This window comes from Lindgomyces ingoldianus, assembly GCF_010093535.1.
Source record: "Lindgomyces ingoldianus strain ATCC 200398 unplaced genomic scaffold BDR25scaffold_31, whole genome shotgun sequence".
Lineage (NCBI taxonomy): Eukaryota > Fungi > Ascomycota > Dothideomycetes > Pleosporales > Lindgomycetaceae > Lindgomyces > Lindgomyces ingoldianus.
In genome coordinates, this window is record NW_022985192.1 from 618,898 (window position 1) to 646,387 (window position 27,490).

Here is a 27,490-nt window from a genome sequence, read left to right on the forward strand (position 1 = left end):
CAACTGAAGGTGCGAATCTGACTACTATATCGTACAGAACTACGGCCCGCCCAAACAGCCTGCAGACAGTTCCGCCCACCTTTTTCCTTCTGACTCCTGCAGCCAGACATGACCGACTCGCCCTCACTGCGTATTCCGCTTGATCCGAAGGAGCAGCCAATCCTGGACAAACTGCTTGACCTGCGGACAAGACTCGAATTGCTGAAGCAAGACCGTTCAACATATGTAAAGAGCCAGGATGTAGTTGCCTTGTACAATCAGGTCATCGAGCAGGTCGAAGTTGTGAATGCATTACGGATGACAAAACGTCACGAGCAGAATCGAGGTACTCTTTCACTATTCTTGTGACCATGGTCTTACTGGTTTACTTAACTAACGTCCGGGCAGTCGATACGGTGTTGGACGATTGCTTTCAACTCATTTCACTTTCATATCTGACCATAGGCAAAAATCATGAAGCACCCGCAATGTATGCCATCTCTTGAGGGTTTTTCTAACGATTTCCGGTTGGCTAACCCTATTGGACAGATACTCAGCTGTATCAACAATGAAGGTGAGCCTTGGTGATCAAATTCACCCGCGCTCTTCACCATGATCATTAATGATTTCCAGCGCTTGCTGGATCATCTTAAAGAAGCGACCTTCTATTCTCCAAAGGACCTAGAATCCATCGGTGCTCGCCTTGAGGATTGCCAGCGTTACTGCGAGCGAGGAAAGGAATCTTACAGTCCCCAGCTTTTGACGCTGCTTGAAGCTCGCATTGACGTATGCCGGAAGACTCTGTCAGAGCTTGAACTCAATCTTTCCCATTTGACACCGGACCTCACCCCGAAGTACGACAAGTTGGTGTCCATCCTTAGATCCCTCTCCGCTTGCAATACGAGATCAAAGGTCCGTCCTGCCTTTCGCTCTAGATCCTTGTGTACTCACTTTTTGTAGTTTCCTAATGCTGAGGTCGACGATTTCTTGGAGCAGCTGAAGGAGCTGCATGAAGAGCTCAAACCTTACGGAATTGTAGCTTATGAGAGTACCGGCACCAAGGAGGAGAAATTGGCTGAGATGGCAGAGAAATTACGACTCACCATAGATCATCCTGAGCCTGCCCCGGAAGCCAAGAAGCTGGTCGAGACTCTGTTGCAACGATGTTTCATCTGGGTTGTCACGATCAAGGGAAAGTGCGTGTCTCAAAGGAATAACCCCCGAAGTTAACGCTAACTTGAGCTACAGACAAGGTAGAATCGCGTTTCCGTTCAAAGACACTTATGATAAGCTACTAGACATTAAAAACAAACTGGAGAAACTTTCCCTGACCCAGGCATGGTCGCTGCGCGAGACCGATCTCTATAGCTACCAGAGGCAACTCGACCGAATCGACGAGTCTCGGGTTGACGGCAACTTCCTTGATGTATTAGGCAGACCCGCGGACTTGTATGAACAGAGGGTATCTCATTCACCTCCGTTCAAGTACTTTAACGCTAACCCGCATATAGACCCTGCTCTATCTGCTGCGGAAGAGCTATGCCACGATATTTTATCTGATAATATCGTCTGAGCCCGTGTCAGAAGCTTTGCTGCCGATATACAATCAACTGACGACGCTGCGGAAGTGCTTGCTTGAAGTAAAAAAGGCAGGCGGTGTATCATCACCCCGAGAACTGTATCCTTATAGCATGAAGGTCGGTATAGGTCTCAAGACGCGAACATCTCGCTTACAGTTCTTAGCTCAATTCGATTGATAACATGCGGGTGGACGGCAAATTCATGGTCGGGTCCGATATTCCAGACGGACAAGGCAGCGTGACGCAACTGCTCGAAGATTGCTTTGAGCTTGTTTATGACCTTAGAACGGAGGTCGAAGAAAGTAGCTCGGCAGGAAAGAGCGGTGACGGTGACAGCGAGAGCGGCGATGTTCCCCTGAAATGAAGATCTGGGATCTGTCTTTCATCACTGGTGGCTTTCGTGTTCTGATGTAGTGACTAGACAAGGTGTGTTGTCAAACTTGGCGCAGTTTCAAGCCCTGTTGCCTTCGATTTTCACTACCCAGGGTGTTATTGGTCGGCTGTCTATATTTGATTCACTGTACCGATATTTGTTTCTAGCATCTAATCCAGCTGTATCTGGTTTAGCTCATCAATCTCGTCCTCTGTTGACGGGGAAACCGAGCTGTCTGCATCCTTGAAGGTCAAGCGCTCACCATACGAGATGCCTTCTGAACATCAGCAATTCCTGTACATGTGGCGCCTCCTGAAGATACTCACAAAGCTCCTCTCCCTCTAGGATATCTCGAAGAGCTTGATAAGTGACTATCAAGCACTCTTCATCTCGTACCCACCCCACATTCTGGTCATGTGTGGAGTGATTAAACATTGAGCCGAGCCCAAACACTATAGCTTGGGCTACTTTTCTGTTGCCGTTTCCGTCCCGAACAGGCCAATTACTGTCACATCTGTTAAAAATCCAAGTGATCAAATGTCAAGATAGGGGCGGTTGAACCCCCCACCAAGCCAACTCACTACGTATAATGCCAAAGCGAGGTGTGTTCGATATGTTTCACATTCTCATCTAGCCCCAACACCAACACGGGACAAACATCAATTATTGTTTTTGCGGGGATATTCTCGGAAGCGAATACGCCTCGGCCTACAGAGTGGTCAGAGGGTTAAGGGACAGATATCTACGCCACGAGATGCAACCTTTAGGGGTATCGCTTACGAGAACTAAGCCCGTACAACGTTTGAGCGGTATTGGGGGTTTATTTGATGCAAGGCCCATTGGGGAGCGTCAAGAAATACGAGGATGGACGGGTGATGATAGGGTTCGAGAGTGTTCGCGTCTTTTTCGGGATGAAAATCCACACGGACTATTTTTTGGTGGTTTAGGGCGGTTTTGCAAGCTTTGCTTCCAAGATCTACCCCACCCTACGCGACACTCTCAACCTCCACGGTTTGCTGCATGCTGCTGCCAATGGCTCATCAGCGGAATCTATCTTTAGGAGAGGGCCTGAAGTCTCCACATACGGTGAGCTTGAAGGTGCTACGGTGAGTTGACCCGTTGGCAGTCCTCGCATTGCTAATGTATCCCACGGCTAGGTTATCTCGACCGTCCCTCGCACACCAGTACCCGCTTTCAAATTCTCAAACCTTGGGCATTTCTCCCACAGCTTCACTTGCATACCCGTCTGATACTACAAATGACAAGTTCATCATCAGCTCTGTGCTTAATCTCCCAGAAGCCTTCGGAAGCGCGTTCGTCGGCGAGACCTTTTCATGCACACTATGCGCCAACAATGAGCTTGAACCGTCTGATACAACCTGCACTATCAGCGGCGTGAGGATACAGGGGGACATGCAAACCCCCTCAACGCCGAACGGCTTCCCTCTCGAGCTCGCTGGACCCGAGGGGGAGGACGAGACACAAGCATCTCCAAGCCCTGGGCAGTCGCTGCAAAAGATACTAACGTTTGAGCTGAAAGAAGAAGGAAACCACGTCCTGGCAGTCACAGTGACGTACACAGAGACAACACTTGCGGGAGAAGGGAAAGCGGCGAGTGGACGGGTAAGGACATTCCGGAAGCTGTATCAGTTCGTGGCACAGCAGCTTCTCAGTGTTCGGACGAAAGCAGGGGAGTTGAGTGAGAAAGCGGGACTATCGAGATTTGTGCTGGAGGCGCAACTAGAGAATATGGGAGAGGCGGCAGTGTCCTTTGAGGTGCGTTGTGTCTTACATTTCATCTATCATCTATACGGTTTCGCATTCACCTCTCGTGGCTATAATCTATTTGGAGCTTCAGGCTGGATTGTGGATTCAGACTTGGTACCATCATCTATTGTTGTGTCTTACACTAGGGCTGTTCAAACCTTTGTTCTCCTGTCTCCCGGGACGGCAGATCGCGATCCTGCGGCTAGTTGTAGCGGAAGCCACACCGCCATTCCAAATCTTGCCTCCAATTTTTCCAGATGTCAAGGCTTTCCCTGAAAAGGCCCATGCTGAGACTTGAAAACAGACCGTCAATGTCAACGCGAAACCGCCATTCAAGTCAACATCCTTAAATTGGGACATGCACACACCGGGTACAGGGCCGATTAATGCACCGATACTGAATCCTCGAGATGTCATCCAGGTAGCTTTCCTCCTAGAACAGCAACCTGGCGTCAAGGAGTCAAACGACACTTTAGGGCAAGAGAGCCTGGACACTCGGAAAGTATTGGGCCAACTAGCGATTCAATGGCGCAGCGCGTTGGGAGATCGAGGGTCTTTAAGCACCGGCTGGCTGACGAGTCGGCCCAAGTGAAGCTGAGATCAGAATCCAGTCTTGTATGGATCAGAGCAGCGTTGAGCCAACAAGACATTTCAGCCAAGCCCACATGTACCTACCTGCATGTTACCGTTGGTTCTATATTGCCGCTTGTTCTTTCCTGGATCTTGATATTGTCCCAAGGCTGGCGCGATCTGGCAACGAGGATGGCGGGTCAAAGGACCTGAAACCGACCCGATGAGCCGTCACGCTACATGATTGGAACGGGAAGGAGGCTGGAGTTGCCGTTGGTGTTGTTGAGTCGTCACTCTGGTTCCAAAAGCTAAGGGTTCCCGGGAGAATAATTGCGTAATCAACCAGATTAACTTTGTGTGTATTCGTGCAGATGCTGGGCTGCAGTCACCCGGAAGAGGTTCAGGGATTGCCCCTGATCTTCAGGAGTGAACGAAATGGGTTTGCCTGGTACATATTTTAGTCTTGTCGGACTTGTCTCGCAGGATTATTGTGGTTTTCATGGATAATGTAGAAGTGTTGGAGGTAGTTGTCTAATGATAAGGAGATGTTGCAGGGAGCGGTCAACTTTAAGACGCCGGAGAGCTCTTTGGGATGCCTGCTAAGCACTTTCGGGGCGTGAGCAGGGGAAGCCCGGACAGCGTGAGGACCAGTGTGACGGTACACTCGCCCTACCGCCGACTTTTGATGCTGGAACGAGACATCAGGATCTGTCCGTACGACGGGCAAACGCTATGGATTGTGGCTGCGGCAGGACGTCTCGCGATCGGTACATCACAATAGGAAGTGAAACACGGACAGGGTGGAAACCGAATCTTATCAGGCGGTTCCCCGAACCGTCCAGCTATCTTCGTCGTCGAGCAAGAAGGGTAGGAGCATCTGCACTAGTCTCCCCACAGTGTCGGAACGAGTGGAAGGAGCATAGGATTGCAGACGCGTGATGCATGAGGCTGTGCGCTGTGCGCTGCGCGTTGCGTTGGCTGGAGGTCAGGGGGGGATCATCGTGACATTCTGACAGCCTTTAAGCCGCTGTACATATAGATGTGTTGTTGTTGCATGCAGGTACCACCAACGAGGGTCTCGCCTCTCCTATTTCTCGCCTGCTTCCGCTGCTCCTCGACGTCGCGCGATACAGAGGACAGGTTACAAGACACGTCGCCATCTGGGATAGATTGCATGCACACCATACCGCTGGCAGACGACAGGCATGCGGTTGGAGAGGACGCTGCTGAGACGGAACGAGATGTGTGCCCCTGAAGGCTGGGATAGACAGGGTCTCCCCCGATTAGGCCTAGAGTGTGGGGCGGGCTGGCGAGCTAGCGGTCTTGGGGTAGGCGCGAGAAGCAGGGTGTGGCCCGAAAGGGCAGCAAAAGACTTTCGGCCAGAGAAGGAGCGGAGCCGTGCGCCGAACTGCATGTGAGCAGACAGGGCTCCAAGCCTAGAAGAGCGCGCTGGATATCAGATCCCACGCTTCAAACATGGCATTTGCTGCGCTGTTGCTGGCCCGGCGGTTGCCAATTGGCAGCGTTGTGTCCCTTGCAGCCGAGGACGCACTCGCTTGGACCTGTGGCCGACGTGTGGCAGCGACTCAGAAAAAGCCCGGCGTTCGCAGGGCGTGCTGGACGTGGACTGCCTGCGCCGGCATTTTTGAGAAGAGGCGGTAGGGTTGCAAACCTACCCGTCCCCAAGCCCTGATAAGTGTTTCTTTACTGCCCGCACCACCCGCGCGTCGTGTCCGGCCAGTTGGGCTAGTTCCACCTTAGCTTGTGACCCTCCTGGCTCTGCTCTGCTCTGCTCTGCTCTACCTCTGGCTCTTGGTTCTCCACAAACGTCCACAACTCTAAGGCATTTCACTCTCTCGCACACCCCCCCCCCCCCCCCCCCCCCCACTCGCAGTTGCCGCCTCTCCCAAAACCTGGCTTGTGTCTACTGCGCCAGGCCAGCCAACCGTCCTTTCGTGATCCCCCTCGCATTCTCTGTCCCCGTCGCACAATCCAAGCTTCTGTGCATAACGCCTTGCGCACCGCACACAAACACCGTTGAAGCCGCTGTCCAATCCCAAATGTCTTGATCGAGTGGACTAAATCTACGCTCAACAATCAGTACCCTCGCGCCCAACGCTCCTTATCCGCCACCATCTCTGAGAATCTATGTTCTAGCAACCACTCAATATGGCTCCAGTTTCCTCCGCTGCCGATGCTTCCTCTACCCCCCTGGCCGATTATTTTTTCATATCGGGAATTGAGTCCTCCCAAGTCTTTGACGAGCGGGCTCAGCAAAATGGCCTCTCTTCCCCCCTCTCATCCCCCCCCATCGAGGTCGACCAGACCATTGAGGAGGATCGCGCCCTGGAAACCGATACCATACGGCCGACTTCCGCTGAGGGTTTGCCCAATGGTGAGGGTACAAAGCGAAAGTCAGCACGGCTAAGCTTTGATCAGCGCCAGTCAATTGTCAGCACCGTTGCTGGCTCCGATTCCAAGCAGTCTGCCAGCAATAGAAGCAGCATCACTATCAAGGGCATTCAGGTTGGGGGCTCTGGGCTTAGTGATGCCGACTTCGAGCAGGCTCTACGAAGATTTGCGTCCGAGCGCGATAGCTTTTTGGAAGATATCCAGTTCACTGCTGGCGTTGCCCAGCAAAATCGCCCAGCACGACCGCGCCCGAAACCCCAGCGCATCCAGCATGAAGATGTTGGAAATCTCAGGTCTGGCGTGGGAAGTATTCGGCGACGTCTGTCTACCATGAGCAGCCTGAAACGGCAGCCGTCAATGGCACGTCAAGGTACGTGTGCACTATCCATGAATGTGTTAGTTGATTTTAGACGCGTTCCGGGTTCTAGAAGCTTTGCTTTCTTTTCTCGTCCCAATTTTACTGACAAGGATCTAGCGTCTGTTCGAACATCAAAGAGACTCTCTGGCTACAATTCTGTTATCCCAGCGCCCCAGCCCTTTAACCAAGAGCCGAACATGCATCCCCTCTTGCGCCGATATGAACCAGTGCTCTTGGATCGATACCCCCCAAAGAACATGGTCGAAGAGCTGAAGCGGCGAAACCCGTTCCCCGATTACGTCCCTATGTTTGCTTTTCCAAACGATGTCAATGTAGTTTCATCTGATGAGCGACCAAAAACAACTTGGCATGGGTTCGCTATGACTAACTCGGATAATTCAAAGCTTTACGGGATCTGCATGATCGTGTGGCTTCCGCTTAACCCTACAGCAGCCGAAGGGCTCGAACGCCAATGCGAGGAATGGCGGAGGACCCATATGAATCCAGAAGAGAGAGAATTGGCGAGTAGTCTAGGAGAACGCCTCGCATTGGAGAGAGCAAAATTATCGCGGCTCTTGGCGAAGCTCCCTACCATCGCTTCTGAATCCGCAGAGCGAGAAAACCTAGAAGAGGAGATTAGCGCTGTAGAAGAAAAGATTGGTCTCATGACAGATCTCCTCCGACCGGTCAGACACGGAGCAGCGTCGAAAATTGAGGGACTTACGGATGGAGAAACTGGTCTTTGGATTCCCCGCGCTTATGGAGTAATGGGCCGTGACGCAAGCCTCACGAGCTTCTGGAAGGAGTGGTTGAAAGCTGTTGTCGTTCCCATGACCAACGGTGCCATCCTGCGAGTACCACCCAGTTCACCACGGATCGGGATGTGGCAGCCGCTCGAACGTTATGTGATCAACCTTTGTGCCGAAGCACTGAGTCCTATTACATCAATAACCCAGGTGGAGATCGCCGTTCGAGAGCTACGGCTATATGCGCGAAAGGAAGCTGTTAATGAGCTTCCTGGCTCTCGGAATATCGACTTATATGCCCTTTTCAGATGCCTTTCTATTCCCAATATTGTTACCCTCTTCGAGTTTGTCCTACAGGAGTCTAGGATCATCCTGCTATCTTCGCATACGGCGATGCTCCATCTCGCCAGTGTAGCGTTAGTAAATCTGCTCTATCCATTCAAATGGGCAGGCGTCTTCATCCCCATACTACCCGCCCGCTTAATCCAGACGCTTGAAGCGCCATGTCCATATATTGTTGGAATCGAACGGAGATACGAGCCAGTAGACTATCCGGAGGATGACTTCGTCCTTGTCGATTTGGATAATGATGCCGTTGGGACGAATGGAAATGCGCCCGTGCCGCTCCCCCGCCAGCAACGGCGAAAGCTTACATCTTTATTGCAGCACTCTGCACCACATCACATGCGATATGGAGTCCCAGCAGGTCCACCTGCGTACGCAATAGAGTCGTATCCCCACGATTCATTCTGTTCTGAAAATCCTGGGGTCTTCACACATCGATCTCATCCCTCCACTCTTGCTACGTACGCTGGACTGAATTCAACTTCCTTCGGTACTGTTGTTGGACCGCCTAGCTCTCGTCCTATAATCTACAATGCATTCTTGCATTCGAGTGCTCAGAGCCGCGGAAACGACAGGCCGTCAACAGCGTCTACCATGAAAACCGGCAATTACTCCCCACCATCTCCAAAGGTTTCTCCTATTTCTCAAGTCTTTCCTCCTCTACCCAGCACGCCTATTTCTCGAAGCGACTCCGCTTTTGCTCTCCAAGCCAATCTCCGTGAGAAGCGGTCTGGACATTTCGAGACGTCGTCTCGTCGGAGCTCTTCTGTAAGTAATCCTACCAACATCACACTCCGTATCAGGGGCTTATCATTAACCTTCGGCAGTTTGGTTTTGAGAGGGTCCCTACAATGAGACGACCTAGCCAGCCTTTCCTCGGTCATACAGCGAACGCCTCGATGTCTTCCTTGAGCCACGAGTTCCGTGCACCATCTTCGTACGCTCCTTCAGTATATGCCCAATCTACCTTGGCAGCATCCACGATCATGCCCGGCATGGCTATGCAACCAGTTCGCAACACTGAAACGGTTCGGTGGCAAGAGGGTCACTGCTTGCAATGGAGGTCGTTCGAAGAGAAAGCGTCTTGCTCTGTATGCGAGGATAAATCGGATGAAGGAATTTATCGATGCACAGGTGTGTAACGCTACAGCACATGGATGACATCTGGTCTAACCTCACACAGGCTGCACCACTTATGCGCATGGCCGTTGCGTAGGTAGCATATGCATCGTATGCCCTACTGCTTTCCGCCCTGACCAGGTTCGAGCTTCGTTCGTGCGATGTTTTGCCAGCCTCTTGTACACCTACCGAAGGTATTTACTTCCTGCGTCTGGCGACCGGAAGAAATCGGGCATGGTCTATCGTTTCAAGATGGATGAATTTATGAAGAGTATGCCACATGACAATGCAGAATACATTGGCATGCTGCAGCAGACACAAGGTTTGTCTACTAACGGATGCTCATATTACCTGCGCTAATTCTTCTACTAGGTTTCAACGAATTCATTCACGAGCGTGAGACTACTCGATCCGATGATCCATCCATCAAACTCTTCGACGAAGTCATTCTGGCCAAGCGCAATCGAGGGAAAGCATCTTTCTTCCATAAGTCGAAGGTGGACTTCTTGTCTGATACAACTGATCATCTCTGGCGTACCGCCGCGGCGACTCCGCCAAGTGCTCGATTCCCTGGTGACTATAGGTCGATCATCAGCAGGAGTACGTGTTGCAGTCTTCGTCTTAACAATCTTATGCTAATTGTTTCTAATAGTCCCAGCCAAATTGGATCCGACTCTGATGAAAGAGCCTCGGGTCATTCAGGGCGTCCCACGAATTCCACAAGCGAAAGCACGCCGCAAGCCTATTCCCTCGATGCTTGGGCAAAACCCCAAAACGCCACCTTCATGATATCCTCCGCATACACATATTACGATCAAATGTCTTAACCACGCCTCTACACCACTCTTTTTCCTGCATGTATTCTATTAGCGACGGAGCCAAGGGAGTAAAATAGGTTGGGTAGGTTCGGTCAGTCCTTGGACACAAACTTGGATCTACAATAGGAGACTGGGGTGGTCTGGACTATTTTTGAATATCCCCCGGTTCGGTTTGCATACTACAATGAGACAGACGAAAGGGGATCTGGCTTTGGTTTTCGGTGCACTCATTTTTGGGTTTACTTTGCATTTTGGCAAGGCCCACGGCGGCTGCGACAGGCACTGGTCTGCTTTGTATAATACTCCTCGATTTGGATGACGACGCTGAATTCGATTGTGAGGTTGTGGATTTGAGGAGATGGAATCTCTCAGATCTGCGGACTTGCATCTGGCGGTTACTTGGATAGACAACGATTCATCCGTTGCTGGCTGGTGCGAATAGGTGAAGATCGAACGATAAAAATAGTATTATCCGTTCATATCGGACTTTTCCTACATCTTTGATCAAGATCACGCAATGGATATGCTAAGTGATCAAGGTGCAGTCTCAAGATATTGAAAAATCACGTGTCTGTTTCAAGCCCACAGACCCAAGCGCGTTCCTGGCTCACGGCATTAATTAGCGCGTTTTGAGAGAGCAAAAATAGCTTGAGGTTCCGGAACTTGGCGTTGGCGTTGGCGTTGGCGTTGGCGTTGGCGTTGGGGCGGCTGCAGGAACGGACCAAGGAAAAGCCCCTTTGCGGACTTCGCAGACAAGCTTCACTCATTCATTCACCCACGAACTCGAGTAGTTTCCTTCATTCACTCTTTATACGTCATTATTTACTTTACGTACTGTCGCTCTTTGGCCCTAGGCAACCTTTTTCTTCCCACCCATCGTACCGCCGAGTCGACATATACGCGACTCATACTCGACCGTTTCCTTAATCCGTGATACGAAACAACAGAAACATATCAATCAGAACATCTGTCAATATGTTCGGAAAAGCGAATTTTTTGCTGGCGTTTGTGGCAGTAGCGAAGTTGGTGGTTGCAACGCCGCCAGCTTGTCTGTTGGGTGCTATCAAGTACGTCCATGGCATACCTGTCGCTTGGATCTCATAGTTTGACTTCGGGCGTTGGCCTGGGGGTACTTGCGGCTAGGGTTGGGTTTCGGGAATAGAAGCTGATGATGCTATAGCACCTACTCGACCCCTTCTGACATCTCAGCTGTGTGCAAAAGCAAGGACATCACCGGCACGATTGCGAAGTTCTGTGGAAATGACACCAAGGATGCATTGAGCGCGTTTGCTGATGTCTGCAATAAGGCTGGCGTGAAAGTTTGTACGTCGACCACTCCCACCGTCTCTCTTCGCCCCCCTGCCTTGCCTTCTCCCTCTCCCCAACGCCCTTCGCCCATCTCTCACTCTAACACCAAAGCTAATGGCGTGACCCACTTACAGCAACCGATATCCCCACGACCGCAACCGGCTCCGTCAAGCCCTCGGGCACCGGCAACGCCTCCTCCATCATCGTGTACACCACCACGTCCTTCGACTCATCCTGCTCCTGTACCAAGACCGCCGCCATCACCTCCCAAGTCGCTGTTGGCCCTACCATTGGTCTCGCCACCACCACGGGCTCTGGTTCGCCGTCTGGCACTGGAACGGCTGGTGCGCCGCAGGGTACGGGTGCGGCCGGTAAGACGAGGATCAGTGCTGCCGCGCTGTTGGCAGGGTTGGGCGTTATGGCTGCCGCTTTGTAGGCGGGAAAATAACGTTATCGTGAGGCGGGCTTGCAAGGGGGACTGGGTACCTGAAATGGTAGATAGAGCGAGGCGACCATTTTGGGGAAGATGTGGGGAGATGTTAGTGGATGGTGATGATTGTACAAAGTGGATTTTTTCCCATCTCCATCGATTCAAGACATTCTACACGGGGTCAATTACAACAAAGAGATACTGGATTTTAATTGGTCTGATCCTTCTTGGATTCCCCTGGATACTTCGCCGAGCGATCATTCGGGCGTGGGGCGATTTAGGATGTGAAATATAATGGGTATGGTGTCAAAATTGAACATAACTTTCTCCTTTATCAGACATGTGGACAAAATCAACTAATTCGCTGACACATTCACGTTACAACGTCAAAGGAATCCAAGAGTTTGGGTGAGACGGCGAGGTAATGCATGCCAACAAAAGCTCAATCTATCAACGCCGCGTAATGCATTCCCACCCAATACCCAACCCTCCAGCGATCCAAAACGCCATATCGGGGCCTCTCTAGTTAACGCTTTGCCCTTGAAATTTGTAACCTGACCAACCTATCCATGTTTTGAACCCACTTCTCTGCAAACCCGCGATCCGTGAATCTGCTCGCGGACTGCCTCGCTCTATGCCGCATAGCCAAAGTCTCATCTGGCGATAAAGAAAGTGCTTTACAGAAACCCTCTTCATATTGTTCTACCGTTGAGGCATGGAATCCGGTCGGCTTTCCGTCGATCTCAACGACGATATCTAATTTGGGGCCTCCAGAATCATTAACTACGCTGATGAGTCCCGCGGCCTGGTACTCCACCACTCCGATTCCGAAGTGTTCGTTCCACATGCCGTTGACTCCTATGCTGGCTTTGCGCATCCAGTCTAGCATCTGTGGCCAAGTGGCATCACAGACGAATTCTACATTATCTTCAACTTTAAGCTCGTGGGCGAGGAGGCGGAGGTTGTCGACGCGAGTTGCGTCATCGGAGTCGCGGACTGAGCCGATGAGAACCAGTTTTGGCGTCTCTTTGGGATACGTGGGGAATTTGGGGTTGGAGCTAAGGAGCGATGCGAATGCTTCCAAAATTAATTGGTGGTTCTTCTCTGGGCGGAATTGTGCAATGTATATGAGGTATGGTCCACGCTTCTTCTCGCTCGCTTCTGAGACTGCTACGGCTTCCTCGAGTTCTTCGACTGCGACGGGTGGGAAGACGATGTCGATGTCGTGATCGGTGGTCTTATTTCGCCGGTTTCGATATGGCCCCCAGAGCGACTTGATATGCGATTGCGTCCAGGAGGAGTTGGTCATGACTACGTCAATTGTGCTGCCAACCATGGAATACAGACTGGCGAACAAATGCCAGTACTGTTTCTTGACAAGGCCTCTGTATCCCTCTCCGGCGCCCGCATTGATCCCTTGTCCTCCTGCATTCAACGAATCGAGCATATCTGTGGAAATAGTGGGGTAGTGTACGTAGGCGGCTGTGGGGACGGCGGGGAAAAACCAAGACGACAGCGCAAGCGAGAAGGCGTAGCCCATTGTGTCAATAAAGATGTCCGGGACGAGGAGCGAGAAAGCGTCGTAGGCCAGCCTCATGGAGCCGAGCGATTGGCCCAGGAGCGTGAAGCGCGGCCATGTGGTGCTGAGAACGTAATGGCGGGTGGTGAGATAGAGGAAGTGGACGGTTGGCGGGTGGAGATGGATGTTGAAGCGGTCTTTCACGCGCTTGAGGATTGCGGTCTTGTCGACATCACGGTCGCCCGTGTAGACGACGCACACCGCTTCGGGCCAGCGTTTCTGGGTTGCTCGGATTGCGGCCCAGAGGACACGTTCGCCGCCGCCTCCAGCATTGCTACGGGGGATTGTAAGCGACGCGTGTGCGCTACCTGTCGAGAAGTTCCAGCGCCTACCAGAATGGGTGGAAGAAGCCGGCAATGCCGTTCCAATCGTGGTCAGCCTTGCCTCCATTAACAGAGCTGCCAACCATTGCACCTTCAATCTCCTCCCAATCCTCGTCGTCCTTCGCCTTGCCGGTCTTCTTCTCAGCCTCATAGCTCTTCTGCTCGGTAGCAACTCTGGCTAGCAGTAGCTCGCGGTGGGTGCGCGACGATCGGCGCAGGTGGCATCCCACGAGATCTCCCAAGAATCGTAGTGTCCGAGGGAGGAACAGAAATGAGAGCAGGCCGGGGACAAGGAGGGAGAGAAGGAGTAGGAAGGTGCCCATGCTGGAAGAAGCGCCAAGGTACTACGAAATTGGAGGCAGGTACAAGCGGAGAGGCATGAGAGACGTTCGAAGCTGTGCTGCCAAAGCTCCGACGTGTCACCGCGGGATAGTGGGTGGGTGGCCGGTTGTTTTTGCAATCTCCGCCGCCTTCGGCCCGACGATATCGGCCCGTGGGATGCATTGATGGTCCAAGCTGCGGCGGCTTGCGCTCCCGTCGGTGATCCATGCTTGTCAAACGGGCAGCGAAGTTAAGGATTTCAACACCCTCCATCATGTTCACACTGCGGCTGCTGCGGCGGCCAGCACGGCAATTTCTCTCTCGGCCACTCAGTACTTCGCCTGCATCTATTGTCCTTCCGAGAGCACGTGCCTTCCATGCCTCCACGTCGCGAAAGTCCGAATCTGATACCCTCCTCTACCTACCCCACGAAATGCTCCAGGCTCTCCACCTTGGTCTTCCGTGGTATGCTGTGCTCCCTGTGGCTGCCTTCATTGTGCGTGCGCTGCTCGTCACCACTATGGGCTCTCGGGCACGAGCCATCCAAGGTCGCTATCTCGGCCTCCAGCCTGTTCGGCATGCCATTGCCTTGCAAACCCAGGCTGAGATCATGAACAAGGGCGGGTTCAGGAGTCCCAAAGATGCAAGAATCGCTGTAGTAAGAGCGGTCAAGCGGGAGTCGGGAGAGCTCGACATCCGTTGGAACTGCAGACTCCGCGGTCAGCTAGGGTGGAGCTTAGCCCAGTTTCCCATATTCATATTCATGCAAGAGACAATCCGCAAAATGACCGGTATGCCGGAAGGTCTTTTCGGCTTGGCTAAAAGAACGGTGCAATTCGAAGGAGATTCAAGCACACTTGTTGGGGGAGCGACTGAAGCCGCACCCGTCCATCTGCAGTCAAGTGAGTGGTTCGAGCCTTCACTTACGACCGAAGGCATCCTCTGGTTTCCCGACCTGATAGCCCCCGATCCTACTGGTGCGCTCCCATACATCGTTTCTGCCCTCATGTTTGCGACTGTCTACAGGAGCAACAGTGCGCCTGACAGTTATGGCAAGATCCCCCGAACCACCAGGGTTGTCCGGGCCCTTCTCATGGGTATTGCTCTCTTAATTGGGCCTCTGCTTCAAAATTTCCCCGCCGCTATGATGTACTATTGGGCCTGCAGTACCTCGTCAGCCCTTCTTTGGAATTATTGGCTAGACAGAAAATATCCGTCGGTGCAGGGGTATGGGAAGTGCAGGCGGCCATTGTTGATGATGCCGCCGCCTCCAAAAACACGCCGTATGTAGAATTTCTATGCATGTATACTATAATCTCTTGAGATCCTAGAGACTTTTAATGTTCTTATTCATGCAACCCGTCCCGCTCGCGAATATTGGGAAGGAACGAGCCGCAGTGCTAGTTGTTTTGCAGGAACAACTCGTAGTGTTTGCCAAAACAAAGAACTATAAGTAACAAAGTTCTCTACTATCCGTTCTCTATCTATTATGTTCCTCTCTTGCGTAGTGTCGTCCTACCCAAATAAATTTTTGTTGTAAGAAAGGAAGGCAACCGTGAGATCAGGTTATTCAGGATATTGCCAAGGTTTTGTCGTATTTATATCCATATTTACTCCACGACTACCACGAGTGGCCCAGAAAAATCCAATCACCGTTCTACTGTCAACTAAATTCGCTCAACACGCGGTAACCAGCGTAAACTAGATATCTCACTAACTCTAGAGCTGAGATCACACAGTTGATATCAGAATTTCGTAACTATTAGACATATATATAGAAAAGGGTTTCTTATTTAAGTCTGGCTGTCCGCGCCAAAAGAGTCATAGAGTTGCATATTCAGTCATGGCCGTCATCACTCAGAGGTGCTCGATGGATTTGCCACTGCGGGAAGTAAGAAACTCTTTCACCTTTCTCGAGCGGATTAGACGAGCGTCGTTTCGATAGCAACGAATGGATGCCGCCCTCGCCCCAGCACAACTTTCCTCTCGCGTATCCACGTTGACAACTGCGCATCACGGCTAGACCTTAAGCCCACGTGCGACGACAGAGGGCGAAGAGGAGTCTATACCAAAGAAGCAGGGGTGCGTACCGGTGTTCGGGTCACCGCTACGTTTGGTACTAGGCCCTGCAACAAAGGAGAGCGAAGATAGACCGAGCCCAAAAAAAGCAGAGATGCGTGCCAATGTCCGAAGCCTTCCAGTCGCTGCCAGGTTTAACATTACTCCAGGAAGCAGCGATACAGACACATTTGCGCTATCGGTGAGCTTTCATACCCAAACCAGCAAACCCAATGCCCCCCTCCCCGGAAGCAGAGAACAAGTGTACTATGCCACAGTGCACTTGCACAAGAGCAGCCAACCCATGTCACCGTCGAAATCGGCTCAGGTGGCACGAGATACTTCATTTTCAAGCCATTCCTAGTCCATTACTCAGAATACTTCCGCAACACTTTGGCTAGACACCAGAAGGAAGCCTTTGGTGCGCCCGAATCAATGACGCCGGGATTGAGCCGTTCAATGTGTTTGTCGAATGACTGTAAACTCAGAGGGTTTCCCAAACCGAGAAAGAATGGCTGGAGGTGTCCTAGGGTTGACACGACGCTCCACCGCGATAGCTCTGGAGACATGTGTAAGATGAAGAAGTACGTTCTTGCGGATCGGCGTAAAGCACTGATGTTCCGAAAGGCCATCTATAATTCCATTGCCGGCGATAAGAATAGACTGACCAACGGTACCATACTTCGACGCAGTCATCTACGCCTTCAGCTACCTGCCTTCAGACCATCTACCCCTTAAGTGTTTGATCGAGAAGCATTGCTACTTGTGAAGGAAAGACTGAATACCGACGACTCACTGCCCCACCAATTCCTAGCAGGCGTCATGTTGAAGTTGAGTGCGATGAGATGGGCTCTCAAGACATGGACAAACGAGATGATTCTCGATTTCTCCGCTTATTATGGCCGAGAGAATGAGGAAAAGTCTAATAAGAGCACGGGGTTATGGTGTGTCGAACCGCTGCGGAATTACTGTACTTTATGTCCAAACAGTCAGCAACATGGAAACACAACTTGCACAGTTGTAAAGGCTATTAACTTCTCATATAGCCTAATGATAAGTATGATCCCTCGATCTAGCTAGGCTTATTTAGTTTTGAGCATACGCTTTCTCCTCATCACTCAACACAGTCCAAGCATCCATAGGCGATATTTCCAAAAGGGTGTCTCAGTGATATTGATGACTTGAAGTCGGAGTCCAACCAATCACCAACTACGCCAAAAACCGTGTGGCTCAGCACTGTGGCGTCAGTGTTGCATCCCCGAGCCCCGGAACCAGCAACACTTTCCTCTCCATGAAGCTTTAATTCTCCAGCGCCACGGTCCACACCTCTCAATATGGCTTCACCAACGGCTCAGCACCTAATAGATGTCCGCACGCCCGGCGAATTCTCCACAGGACCCCTCTACAATGCCATCAACATCGAATACCAACTGATCGACCAACTCTCTAGCATTATCCCCACCGTTCAGAAGTCGGATGCCATCACCCTATACTGTCGTTCTGGCAGGCGCTCGGCGATAGCGCTGCAAATGCTGAAGGATCTGGGCTATGAGAATGTGAGGGATATTGGGGGATTGGAGGAGGCAAGGGCTGTGCTGAAGAGGGAAGAGGCATTGCGGGAAATCGGGGTTAATGAGAAAGGAGGTGTGGTAAAGGAGGTTGATGCAGGGAAGAAGGAGGCGAGGGAGAAGTCGTTGGGGGCACTGCTAAACGGGCTGAGGGGGCTGGAGTGAAGAACACTGTCACAGTGCAAACCCCTTGATCAGAGGGGAGGGGCCATCCAGGAAGTCTAAGGAAATACTCCATGTTCCCATATCTACAGGTAATGCTGGCAAATTTCCATATTTACATACAAGTCCAAAAGAGCGAGAATAAAGATGCTAAACGAATGTGAGGTGTTGTTAGAGAAGAAGAGAATTGCGCCCCGCTCTCCCATGTAGCTTTTACACCAATCTGATTCTCTCTGATTCATCAATTTTTTTTTACCCCTCTAAGCGCCAGCAGCGGCAGTGCCAGTCGGAAGGGCTGTTCCAGAGGGAATGGCACCAGGTGGGGGACCACCAGATGGCATACCTCCAGGACCTCCCATTCCGGTGTTGTTGTTTGCAACGCCGCCGTTCGATGTCAAGACGGCGGCAGCGCTGACATTGTACACAGCAGTCGTATCCATACCGAAAGCAATCCAAGCAAAGATACCAGAAGACACGTCGTCACCAAGGAAGACATATTCAGCAACTGGGTCAACGTCCGCGGCCTCTCCAGACATAATGGAGTCGTCGGCGTTGGTGGTCAATTCTTGCGCGTTGTTCACGTAAGGCGTAGTTGCTTCGACTTGAGTGATCAGGCTTTGGTCAAAGAAGACTTGGCCGACGTGGCTGATACTTCCGCCCGAAATAGTGTTGTTGGGTAGCATTGTAGCGTTCATATGGGCGAGAACGTGGATATGGGTAGCTCTGCCGGTATCTGTGAATGGTCAGTTTGGTTCCCCAAAGACTGAGATCAAGGTACTTACAGTGACCTGGGAACAGCGTATCGAATTTTACGACACCTTGGGTATCAGACGGCTGGATGCCTCGCAAGAAAGTAGTGTTCAAGTTCGAAGCAGCCCCGTTGCCATTCCCACTAGCTGAGACTCCAGAGTAGACACCCGTAGAGTTGCAGTGCCAGATCTCAAGCATAGATTGGGGAACAGGCTCGCACGTGTTGGTGTCGATTATTTGAATATCGAGAGTAAGTGGAACACCCTCCTGATCCTCGGTGATATCCTCGCGGACTAATTCTCCAGAAACCCAGTACGGCCCTTGGGTGGTCTCGGGGCTAAGGATGCAAGAACTGTTGCCCGAAAACAGAACAGATGGATCGGTGTCAGCAGTAATGCCGGTCATGTTGCTGTGGTGGTCGGTGGCAAGGACCTCATCGAAATCACGCGCACGGAGGTACGATTTCTCTATAACAGATGGTTAGTTATGGACCTTGAACGAGTTGTCGACTTGCGTACCGGTGCTGATGGACCTCTTCTTTCGCAGATTCTGGGCTATAGCCGATCGCCTAGCAGCCATAGCGATGTCATTTCCCCTGGCTTTCAGCTTCTCCGCGCAGTGAGCGAGGGACCGCTTGGTGTTCGGGTTGTTCAAATAGGCACTTCGCTGCTCATTTTCCTTTGCATGATTATGGCCCGGGTGTGCCAAAACTTGCTGGGAAAGAATGGCAGCTCCGATGAGCGCAGAGACAACAGCAGATTTCATGATGCAGGAAATGAAGATTGTGAGATTGAAAGAATATCAGAAAGATGAGTCGAGAAGAAGAGTAGCGGAATGCAAGACTCGAGAATCAGTGATTGAATGCGGTTGGTGGTGCTTCAATCTAACTTTCCATCCAGATCTTATATATCAATCACACTTCCCCTCCAGCCATCAACAGCGCTCCCAAACCCCGGAAAGCACCCTTTCTTCGTCACCCGTCAACGTAACTTGCCATCCCAAACCGTTCTCTCCACCGAAGTGCACTTCTTGGCAGGTCCACGCATTAATCAATTCTCCCTCTACTATTCAACAAAATGCCCTGGCCTGTATGCCCCAGAGTCCAGGGTTAGCACCGTTTCGTTTCAAACCTAGTAAGCGGAGCTGCAGAACCTCTTATGTTCCAATCATCACCCAGGCTTTGCAAAGATCAGCCAAAATAACCTCAAACAGATGCCCCGGGCCGACCCAGGATATCTTCGTGAGCAAGTGGGTGCTTGAGTTGAAGTTGTTACGCGTCCGCGGACGTGCTGTGCAGATAGGGGAATACGAGTGACGCGGCTCTTCACCGAGATTTCCCCGTTCGGAAAGGCAGGCCGTGATTGCATATCACGTTTCGACCATCTTCCAACCAAATCTCTTCCATTGTCAAGATGCTTCTACTCTTCGCCGTGATGCATTAGCGGAAGGAGGATGCCAAGGTGGAAGTTTGTTTCGACGTCAGGACGGGCGTGAGATTTGAGGTGTTTGTGTGGATAAGCCTTTCAGGCGGTGAGGAAGTGAAGAATAGGGCTTTTCGTTTTGCTTAGCGCCATCTTTAGCAAGTGGTCTAGTATCGTGGCTTGCAAATTCTCCGCGATGGGCTTCAGGTGAGGGGTGGAGGTCGCTGCTGAAGGCCAAGATCGACGCCACTGAATGATGACCCATGCCGGGATGTGGAGGAACAAAGCCGAAACTTTGTTTGTGCATGTGTCGAAAAGGAGGCTCTGAGAGCCTTGGGAAATGGTTTTCTGCACATCGAACCATGCTTTGGTTCTGTCAAGGACAGAAGGCTAGACCCTTTTGTCTCGCTCAGTATCAACAGTACGCCAGTGGCTTACCTTTATTCAGCACTTTATGCTATACACCAGTATGCAGTAGGACATACTGCTGAGTAAAATTTCAGGTTTTGTATCCAATCTTGCAGAGCCCATGCCAGAGGGATGGTGATGACTGACTTCAATTTGAAGAACGGTCAGGATAGGTCACCCGTCTCAAAGCCTCCATGCCACCACTCCTACAATACGTCACCGTTCTAAATTATGGATTACCGCCTCATCACTTGTATTTCTTCTCCGGACGAGGAAGAAAACCAGAGAGTTCACATTCCACCTCTTCCCCACCTACATGTCGAGCGTCTTTCAAAGATTTCCTAATTGCTCGCTGAGGATGACTCACCTAAACCTAGTGTGAAAACGTATGTTGGACGGGCGACATATGGCGTTTGATAGTATCTTTGTTATCTGAATAGCTCCTGGGAAATGTGTATATAAAAATACTACAATAGAGATAGCCGTTGGGACGAGGTAAAAGCGATATATACTCTCACCAAAAGACACTATACGATGGACCCAGAAACGGAGCTTCCAGCTTCCAGAGCAAGAATGAAGGAGCGATGTTTGACTCCAGGGGTTTATACCCTTCACGGAGACCGTCGATATCGGAAGAACCTTAAAGAAGTTCCTTTGAGTGGGTGGACTGTGCAAACCAAAGTCTCCCCAATTTCTAAAAATATCTCCATTAGAGGAGGCTCAATAGTGCCTTGATCGTGTGCATAGATATTTCAAGAAAATGTGGCTAGGCGTAGGGACATCAGGAGCCATCTTTCTTCCAGAACACTGAAGGTAGCAACACCTAATTATCACATCTCTTTCGCTTGCGACAATAGGGGGCGTTTTTGAGCTCCATTTCCCACTCATCTCAAGGGAGCGTGTTTCATCGGCTGAGGCTCCAAATCCAATTTCTAGTAGAAGGTATGAGAAAGAGCTGTGCTTTTGCGGAGAAGACCCCCGAGTGTATCCCTTCCCAATCGCCATTGAAGCTCTCTACCACTAAGTATGTGGGAGCAGGTGAGCCTCTTCTGTCCGCCCATGGGATTTAATCCTACCCGATCGTCATGCCTAATTCGCTTTCCGTTGGTGCCCTAGCAGACCCCTCAACTCTCCATCGACCAACCACAGGAACTAAGCAATTCCCATCCCACCGGTCAAACACAAACCTCGCAATATTTGGAATACCTCGTCGAGAACTATCCCAACCTCTTCTCAAATTATCAGCAAACAGCTCCAACCTATCGACCAATACACCGATAACTGTAACTAGTCGAATGAAGCATCGCTATTAACCTCGCGAGCACTCTGCATAATCGCTAGCCCTCGCATCCCAAATATGCATGACGTGATATTCACAGCGCCTCTCGAGTCGCTGGCCTCACCTTCAATCTATAATCTAGATAGGCTAATGAATGACAATCTACACTAAGATGCGTCACTAATAGTCATGTTGAACGATAAGTTCCCCATTTTGCACACGATCAGATTACCCTCCACACCAAGCAGATCCCGCAGCATTAGCAATAATTTAGCCATTATCTAAGGGATCAAGCCGAAGTCCGACGGTGTTCAGACTCAGTGTGAATAGGATCGGCAATGGATTGCCTCGATTACGTTCGAGAAACGGGAAAATTAAGGGATTAATAAAAGTCGGGGGAATCAACGTCTGCTAGCTCCTTTTCGGTATACGAACATGAGGAGCTATACGATTGTTGTGGCAAGGCGAAGATTGTGATACAAAAGGAGCGATCCCCACAAGGATGTATGCAAGAAATACCGAGAAAGGGTAGCAACCTGATGTGATCACATCACATCACAATCGTCACCGAAATTAGGACAGTTGTGTGACATAGTATTCGCCCATACTGTCAAGCAACTCGCTTGTTCAGCTTCCACTCTATTCATTAGACTCGTTCGTTATCAAAGCGACCTCCGTATTCTGCAAAGATCGCTTCCTGCCTAGTGCTCGCGTGTAGCTAGGATGGAAGACAGTCAACACCTCGTGGTGAAATAGAGAAGTACCTATCAAAGTCATCCATCATCATCCATCATCATTGCCTACACCAGAATCCCTAGTATCAGAGAGTAGAGTTGCCGGAAAAGTAGCAGGAAAAGTCTATCATGCCATCCGGACCTGTTTCCCCCCAAAGGTATACAAACTCCATTAGTAAATCCTATGCCATGCAAGAAGAGAGGACAAGCTTGTCATGTACGCCACCTTTTGTATCCCTAATTTGAAAACAAGTCGAAAGAAAGAGAACCGTTTCATGCTAGACCAGATTTTCGTGCGCGCGTCCCGGGGATATATAAATTCCTCGACTTGACGCCAACGCCGAAATGGTGTGACTGAATGTTTGTACATAAGAACTGACGATAAACCAGTGCAAACGAATTGAGGAATCGCCAGCGAAGGGGGTATATGTGTACGTGCTGCCCATTTTCCAAGGAAACGGTGGGGAACAAATGCTGCAGCGGAAAAGCGCAGAGGGAAAATCGAGACTCCAATATAAGTATCGTACAAGTCATGGACAATTATGACTAGATCCGAGGGAAACGATCTGTTATGGATGAAAGTACTCAAAGCGTTTCGGAGAAGGTTCCATGGTGCTCTTCGTGATCTGAATCTCCATCCGACCGTATCTTCTTCACCGTCCCGTTGCTTCCGCTGCGTTCAGACCGTCGGCGGCTCGCAATGACTTCCTTTCGAACACTCTGCCTCGCGAGCTGGGCATTCGAGATGGAACCACTCCTCGTAAGACCCTGTGTGTTGCTTTTCCTCTTCGTCATTACAATAAAGTCTTCTTCCTCTGAATCCTCATCGTCTTCTTCACTCTCCAAAGCGTCATCTCCATCGTAACCAGTCAAGTCGTCATGTGGCATCTCGAAATAATCCATGGTGTTACTTGCACTGGTTGAAAATTCGTGAAGTGGATTTATTTGAGGACAATCGTCAGCCGTTACTGAAGAATCTGCCGACATGACCGAAGGAATAGAGGGATTAGAAGTTGATTGGGACATGGAGGTGAATTGGTCCTCTGATGAGCTGGGGGTCAAACCTGTTGACTGTGGTGAATTGGCGCTGACGGGATAGCTGGCCGGGCTCATGTCAATGGAATGGTAATGGCTCGGAGGCTGCCCATTGAAGAATTGGTCCAAATTCTGGCGATGGAAGATCTCATCATCAGGGCTAGGGGGGCAGTCCGTCTGACTCATTGCCGAAATAGGTCGCTGGAAGTTCATGGAGTGGGGTCGCTCGCGCCCTTGGTTCTCCTCCACTACTCGCCGTCTTCTGAATTCGTCCTTGGCACGACTAAACGTGTCATCAGAAGTGCCGCGTTGGAGAGTTGATAGAGTATGCATATTGATATCCCCCATAGGACGGACTTCGGTTTCGTGAACGGCACAAGTTGCAGGAGGATGAGATGAGACTGAGGAAACGGACGACTGCCGTGACGATCCTCGGCCAGTAGACCTGGGAAAGTGCTGATCAGAGCCGCCGGAAGGGCCAATAGTGGGAGAGATATCTTTGAGTATGTCTGGTTGATCAACATGACCGGCAGCAAAGGCGTTGCTCAAAGCGATGCTTGGTCCGCTATGCGGGTCATCGTCTGTGCCAACAAGCCTATCAATGGATTTGGCTCTCAAGTGGTCTCTTGGAGGCTTCAGCATCCGCTCTCGGCTCCTCACACTGTTCACTAAACGGCGGGGTACTCCACCGAAGATACCACCTAAGTTCGAACCACCTGGAGTGTCTAGGGCGGTCGGGGTCCCTGGAAGCGCTGAAGGAATATGGGGAGAGACAGAGGTTCCTATCCGTGACGGATCAGATGGCCGGATTGTTCTCACCGATGCAGTTGAAGAATTGGTAGAGTAGGAACGCTCAGATGGATGGGGTCTGGAACGCCCTGTCAATGGCCCAAGTAATTCATTGCTCTCAACACTGTGGGCTGGAGATGCTGTCCGGGAACTCGGCCCTTCGAAGAAATTGGCTCGTTCAGATGCCTCTGGGCTTGCAGTAACGCTTTGAGATAACGGGTGTTCGGGTTCTCGTGAAAGTCTCAGCGCGTCGAAGATGGATTGGTTCACCGCAGCCAGGCTGGGTCGACGGCTTTCTTGGCTAATGGTGCTGCTAGACGAGTGTGCGGAGATCGATGCCTGTTCTGGATTTGTTGCTGTACTTTGAGCACGCCTCCTTGACCCTCCACGAGTGCCCATTCGTAAGACTGTGTCCAAAGTCTTGCGAACGCCAGACCGAACCCGGTCGATGAGCGTGATGGGGACAACAGCCTTGTCGAGTTCGTCCTTTGAGACTTCAATCCTCCGTCCTTGCGAAGATTTGCCAGGATCGGTTTCCTCCACCCAAGAGTTGAAATTGTCAATACCCTGGAGAAGCCAGGGATGGCGTTTAATTTCTTTGATGGAGATGCGCTTCCGCGGGTCTTTGATGAGGAGTTTATTCAACAGATCACGCAAGTTCTCATCGACCTCCTCATAGTCAAGGTCGTGTGGTGCTCTTTTGCTGCTTGTCATTGAGTGATACATTCGTCCGTGTGAATTCGGTCTGGACCCGGATTTTTCCGCCACTGCCTTGAGTCGATAGCGGGGAATATAGGCTTCCGTGTCTGTGATAACTCTCATGAGAACGAACGTATTATTGTCGTGGAAAGGTACACGCCCGTAGATGAGGCAGTACAGAGTAACGCCAAGAGCAAAGATGTCGATCTTACCAGTCACTGGAGGAGTATCGGCATCAAGATCCGTACGACACAGTTCAGGCGCGTAGAATGCAGGAGTCCCAACAGTCTTTGCGAGCTCGATGGCTTCATCGGCATCTTGGACGTCAGACTCGGACTGATCTCCAGCGCCGTCTTCGTGGGATTGCCGTCCAAGATATGAGACACCAAAATCGGAGATCTTGATTCGATGCTCTTTCGTCTGAAGGAGATTGGCGGGCTTGATATCGCGATGGATGACACCTTGGTAATGAAGATACTCAAGGCCCAACACCGTATCCCTGAACGTCTCACGTGCAGCTTGGATGGTCATGAGCGGGACGTAGCGAAAGTGCTCAGGGACATCAACATCTTCCGGTTCGGTGAAGTGAGATGAGCTACTTCCAGCCAGGCTAGGTGTGCGACCTCTAATTAATTCAGTGTCGTATGGGCCGTACATGGTTCCTTCCAATCCTGTTGTGGCAATGTTGGAGTCTTCTTGTCGTGTTCCGGCAGTTGGAGTAGTGGACCGGATTGCGGTCTCCATGTTGGTATCACGATGGTTACTCTCCTGGTGACGCTCGTCCCATTGGAGCCGACTCGGAGGCCTATCTTCAGAGCCCGTTGATGCTCGAGAATCCCGACCGCTCTCGGACACTTCGTCTTCGGAATCACCTCCAAACTCGAAGCTCCAAGCCCCGTTTTCGTTGACGTCAAGCTGGCGATTTTGCATCTCCTTTGCTCGTCGTCGTTGCCGTCGTGCGATACTTTGATGCGCTCGGGTAATTATTCGCTCGTCTTCCATGGCGGCGTTATCATTATCAAAGATACCTTCAGACTCGCGTTGATATCGACGCCATTCAACTAGAGCTATCTCTTTTGCGGCCTCCGTCCGCCATTTCACCTCACCCAACTCGACATGCTCCAGCACAATGTAAACCTTTTTCCTGCTTGGGTCATCAATGACTTCTAGCAAGCTTACAATGTTCGGATGTCGGGCCTTCTTTAAGATAGCAATCTCCCGCTTGATCTTGTCTTCGTGACTTCCATTCTTGCCCAATCGCCGACGTTTGGAATATCTGTCGACGATCTTAATCGCCACGAACACCCCTGTCTCAAGATTCCTCCCAAGCTTCACTTTGCCATGTACGCCACGACCAAGCTCGTCGATAACTTCGTACTGATTGATGATTTTTCGCCCAGAGACAGGGTCAACGTCAACATCAGCCACATGGGTCTCCTTCGGCGCTTGTCGATGCGTGTGGTGTAGGTAGGGGCTCGAGTAGTAGCCATGCTGTAAGTAGGGGCTTGAGGAGTGGCCGTGTTCATCTGATTGTGGGGTACGGAGGGGAGGGGTTGTCGGGATGAAGAGGCCGGGGCTACTGGCAGGAGAGTTACCGACTGTTCTAGAGCCGGAGTCCATGATATCGCGAGACTGCTCATGCGAAAGGCCAAACGTGGATATCTGTGCCACAGAGTGAGATGAGTAGTGGGATGGATGAGAACTCCGCGTGCGTAAGACGTATGGAAGTGCAGAGTACGGAGGCGGGTAGTGTTGTGATTGAAGAGCAGCATACGACTGGTTGGGGTAGTGTGGCCCATCCCTATACTGCTTCGTGGGTGGGCTGAAATTTTGAACTGGATCTACCGAGTGTGCACGAACCGTGGCTACGCTTACGGTTGACGTGCTTGACAGGTCTCTTTGGACGCTTGGGCGATCCTGAGGGTCTGCGAGGGTTGTGGGAAGGTCAGGGGGATTATGGCATGTGGCATAGACAGATGTGCTCGAGGCATTCACACTCGACGTTGGTGAACTGTCCATGGAAGCCGAGGTTGACGTAGGAAGTTTCCTGGAGTAGACGCGGAGGGGTTGTGGAGAGAAGAAGCCTGTTTCGATGGCCACGTTGAGTTGTTGCTGTGGGTCTGCCGTGGAGGCATCTGAAATCGAGGGCACCTCAGAGCGAGGAGTGCAGTCTGATTCCTCTCCAGTCTGCGTTGCTAGGCCTACGGCTTCGACATAGTCCCTTTCAGTGAGACTTAGCTCGCTAGCGGCCATACTCAGTTTCGGGCTCTCGCGACCGCTATGAAGGCTCGTCTCGTGCATGTCTATGTCCATGCCCATGTAGCATACGGCCGATGCTGGAGAGTTTCGTCCTAGATGTTCCACGCTCGGGTCCACGCCCGGTGTCAGGTCCGCAATGGGGTCGCCCATTGTCACCATGGGCTCAGCGTCCTGCAAGTTGGCGTTCATTCGATGTCGTCAGGCACGCTCTCGCACCAACGTCGCCGCAAAAGTTCACTCGCGTGGTGCAACCATGTCACCGCCGGTGAGATGTGGGAGGAGCTCTTGCGGTGGCCGTAT

General features: G+C 51.2%; 12 protein-coding genes across 12 annotated transcripts; 8 read left to right on the forward strand and 4 right to left on the reverse strand.

Annotated features, from left to right (window-relative positions):
* The first annotated feature begins 1 nt into the window (after position 1).
* On the forward strand, positions 2-2,112 carry BDR25DRAFT_305863 (uncharacterized protein). The gene is made up of 8 exons (XM_033690504.1): positions 2-325; positions 388-469; positions 529-553; positions 613-891; positions 940-1,175; positions 1,228-1,441; positions 1,491-1,676; positions 1,723-2,112. The coding sequence occupies exons 1-8, from the start codon at positions 109-111 to the stop codon at positions 1,921-1,923; spliced, it is 1,440 nt and encodes a 479-aa protein (XP_033543917.1). The 5' UTR covers positions 2-108; the 3' UTR covers positions 1,924-2,112.
* Positions 2,013-2,822, reverse strand: BDR25DRAFT_72969 (protein methyltransferase). Its single transcript, XM_033698966.1, has 4 exons — positions 2,694-2,822; positions 2,514-2,640; positions 2,259-2,437; positions 2,013-2,206 (listed from the first exon to the last, which is right to left on the reverse strand). Exons 1-4 carry the CDS (start codon positions 2,770-2,772, stop codon positions 2,103-2,105), a joined length of 489 nt encoding a protein of 162 aa, XP_033543918.1. The 5' UTR covers positions 2,773-2,822; the 3' UTR covers positions 2,013-2,102.
* A 142-nt stretch (positions 2,823-2,964) lies between these two features.
* Positions 2,965-4,291, forward strand: BDR25DRAFT_235833 (uncharacterized protein; the record flags this gene model as incomplete). The annotated part of the gene is made up of 3 exons (XM_033685530.1): positions 2,965-3,038; positions 3,090-3,708; positions 4,004-4,291. The coding sequence occupies 3 exons, from the start codon at positions 2,965-2,967 to the stop codon at positions 4,289-4,291; spliced, it is 981 nt and encodes a 326-aa protein (XP_033543919.1).
* Positions 4,292-6,163: 1,872 nt separating this feature from the next.
* BDR25DRAFT_345240 (DENN-domain-containing protein) lies at positions 6,164-10,289 on the forward strand. Its single transcript, XM_033694028.1, has 6 exons — positions 6,164-7,051; positions 7,157-8,898; positions 8,934-9,264; positions 9,314-9,571; positions 9,622-9,849; positions 9,902-10,289. Exons 1-6 carry the CDS (start codon positions 6,439-6,441, stop codon positions 10,036-10,038), a joined length of 3,309 nt encoding a protein of 1,102 aa, XP_033543920.1. The 5' UTR covers positions 6,164-6,438; the 3' UTR covers positions 10,039-10,289.
* Positions 10,290-10,792: 503 nt separating this feature from the next.
* Positions 10,793-12,174, forward strand: BDR25DRAFT_345241 (uncharacterized protein). The gene is made up of 3 exons (XM_033694029.1): positions 10,793-11,134; positions 11,248-11,390; positions 11,510-12,174. Exons 1-3 carry the CDS (start codon positions 11,043-11,045, stop codon positions 11,809-11,811), a joined length of 537 nt encoding a protein of 178 aa, XP_033543921.1. The 5' UTR covers positions 10,793-11,042; the 3' UTR covers positions 11,812-12,174.
* An 80-nt stretch (positions 12,175-12,254) lies between these two features.
* On the reverse strand, positions 12,255-14,123 carry BDR25DRAFT_305867 (UDP-Glycosyltransferase/glycogen phosphorylase). The gene is made up of 2 exons (XM_033690505.1): positions 13,717-14,123; positions 12,255-13,658 (listed from the first exon to the last, which is right to left on the reverse strand). Exons 1-2 carry the CDS (start codon positions 14,028-14,030, stop codon positions 12,332-12,334), a joined length of 1,641 nt encoding a protein of 546 aa, XP_033543922.1. The 5' UTR covers positions 14,031-14,123; the 3' UTR covers positions 12,255-12,331.
* Positions 14,124-14,284: 161 nt separating this feature from the next.
* On the forward strand, positions 14,285-15,359 carry BDR25DRAFT_305868 (uncharacterized protein). The gene has a single exon (XM_033690506.1). The coding sequence runs from the start codon at positions 14,303-14,305 to the stop codon at positions 15,317-15,319; it is 1,017 nt and encodes a 338-aa protein (XP_033543923.1). The 5' UTR covers positions 14,285-14,302; the 3' UTR covers positions 15,320-15,359.
* A 1,024-nt stretch (positions 15,360-16,383) lies between these two features.
* Positions 16,384-16,824, forward strand: BDR25DRAFT_235678 (uncharacterized protein; the record flags this gene model as incomplete). Its single annotated transcript, XM_033685517.1, has 1 exon — positions 16,384-16,824. A coding segment is annotated over one exon (441 nt), but the record flags the coding sequence as incomplete, so codon positions are not given.
* A 558-nt stretch (positions 16,825-17,382) lies between these two features.
* On the forward strand, positions 17,383-18,007 carry BDR25DRAFT_305869 (uncharacterized protein). The gene has a single exon (XM_033690507.1). The coding sequence runs from the start codon at positions 17,421-17,423 to the stop codon at positions 17,817-17,819; it is 399 nt and encodes a 132-aa protein (XP_033543925.1). The 5' UTR covers positions 17,383-17,420; the 3' UTR covers positions 17,820-18,007.
* Positions 17,948-19,475, reverse strand: BDR25DRAFT_73029 (aromatic compound dioxygenase). The gene is made up of 3 exons (XM_033698967.1): positions 19,085-19,475; positions 18,599-19,033; positions 17,948-18,549 (listed from the first exon to the last, which is right to left on the reverse strand). Exons 1-3 carry the CDS (start codon positions 19,329-19,331, stop codon positions 18,077-18,079), a joined length of 1,155 nt encoding a protein of 384 aa, XP_033543926.1. The 5' UTR covers positions 19,332-19,475; the 3' UTR covers positions 17,948-18,076.
* Positions 19,428-21,130, forward strand: BDR25DRAFT_359118 (uncharacterized protein; the record flags this gene model as incomplete). The annotated part of the gene is made up of 11 exons (XM_033696046.1): positions 19,428-19,439; positions 19,497-19,682; positions 19,744-19,832; positions 19,868-19,972; positions 20,009-20,056; positions 20,111-20,194; positions 20,221-20,416; positions 20,491-20,530; positions 20,569-20,713; positions 20,773-20,806; positions 20,891-21,130. 11 exons carry the CDS (start codon positions 19,428-19,430, stop codon positions 21,128-21,130), a joined length of 1,179 nt encoding a protein of 392 aa, XP_033543927.1.
* A 46-nt stretch (positions 21,131-21,176) lies between these two features.
* On the reverse strand, positions 21,177-27,349 carry BDR25DRAFT_359119 (uncharacterized protein; the record flags this gene model as incomplete). Its single annotated transcript, XM_033696047.1, has 16 exons — positions 21,177-21,218; positions 21,248-21,385; positions 21,414-21,441; positions 21,472-21,525; positions 21,568-21,682; positions 21,710-21,793; positions 21,856-21,955; positions 21,981-22,021; positions 22,081-22,117; positions 22,155-22,210; positions 22,243-22,292; positions 22,327-22,438; positions 22,481-22,532; positions 22,615-22,686; positions 22,737-23,025; positions 23,052-27,349. 16 exons carry the CDS (start codon positions 27,347-27,349, stop codon positions 21,177-21,179), a joined length of 5,568 nt encoding a protein of 1,855 aa, XP_033543928.1.
* Positions 27,350-27,490: the final 141 nt, after the last annotated feature.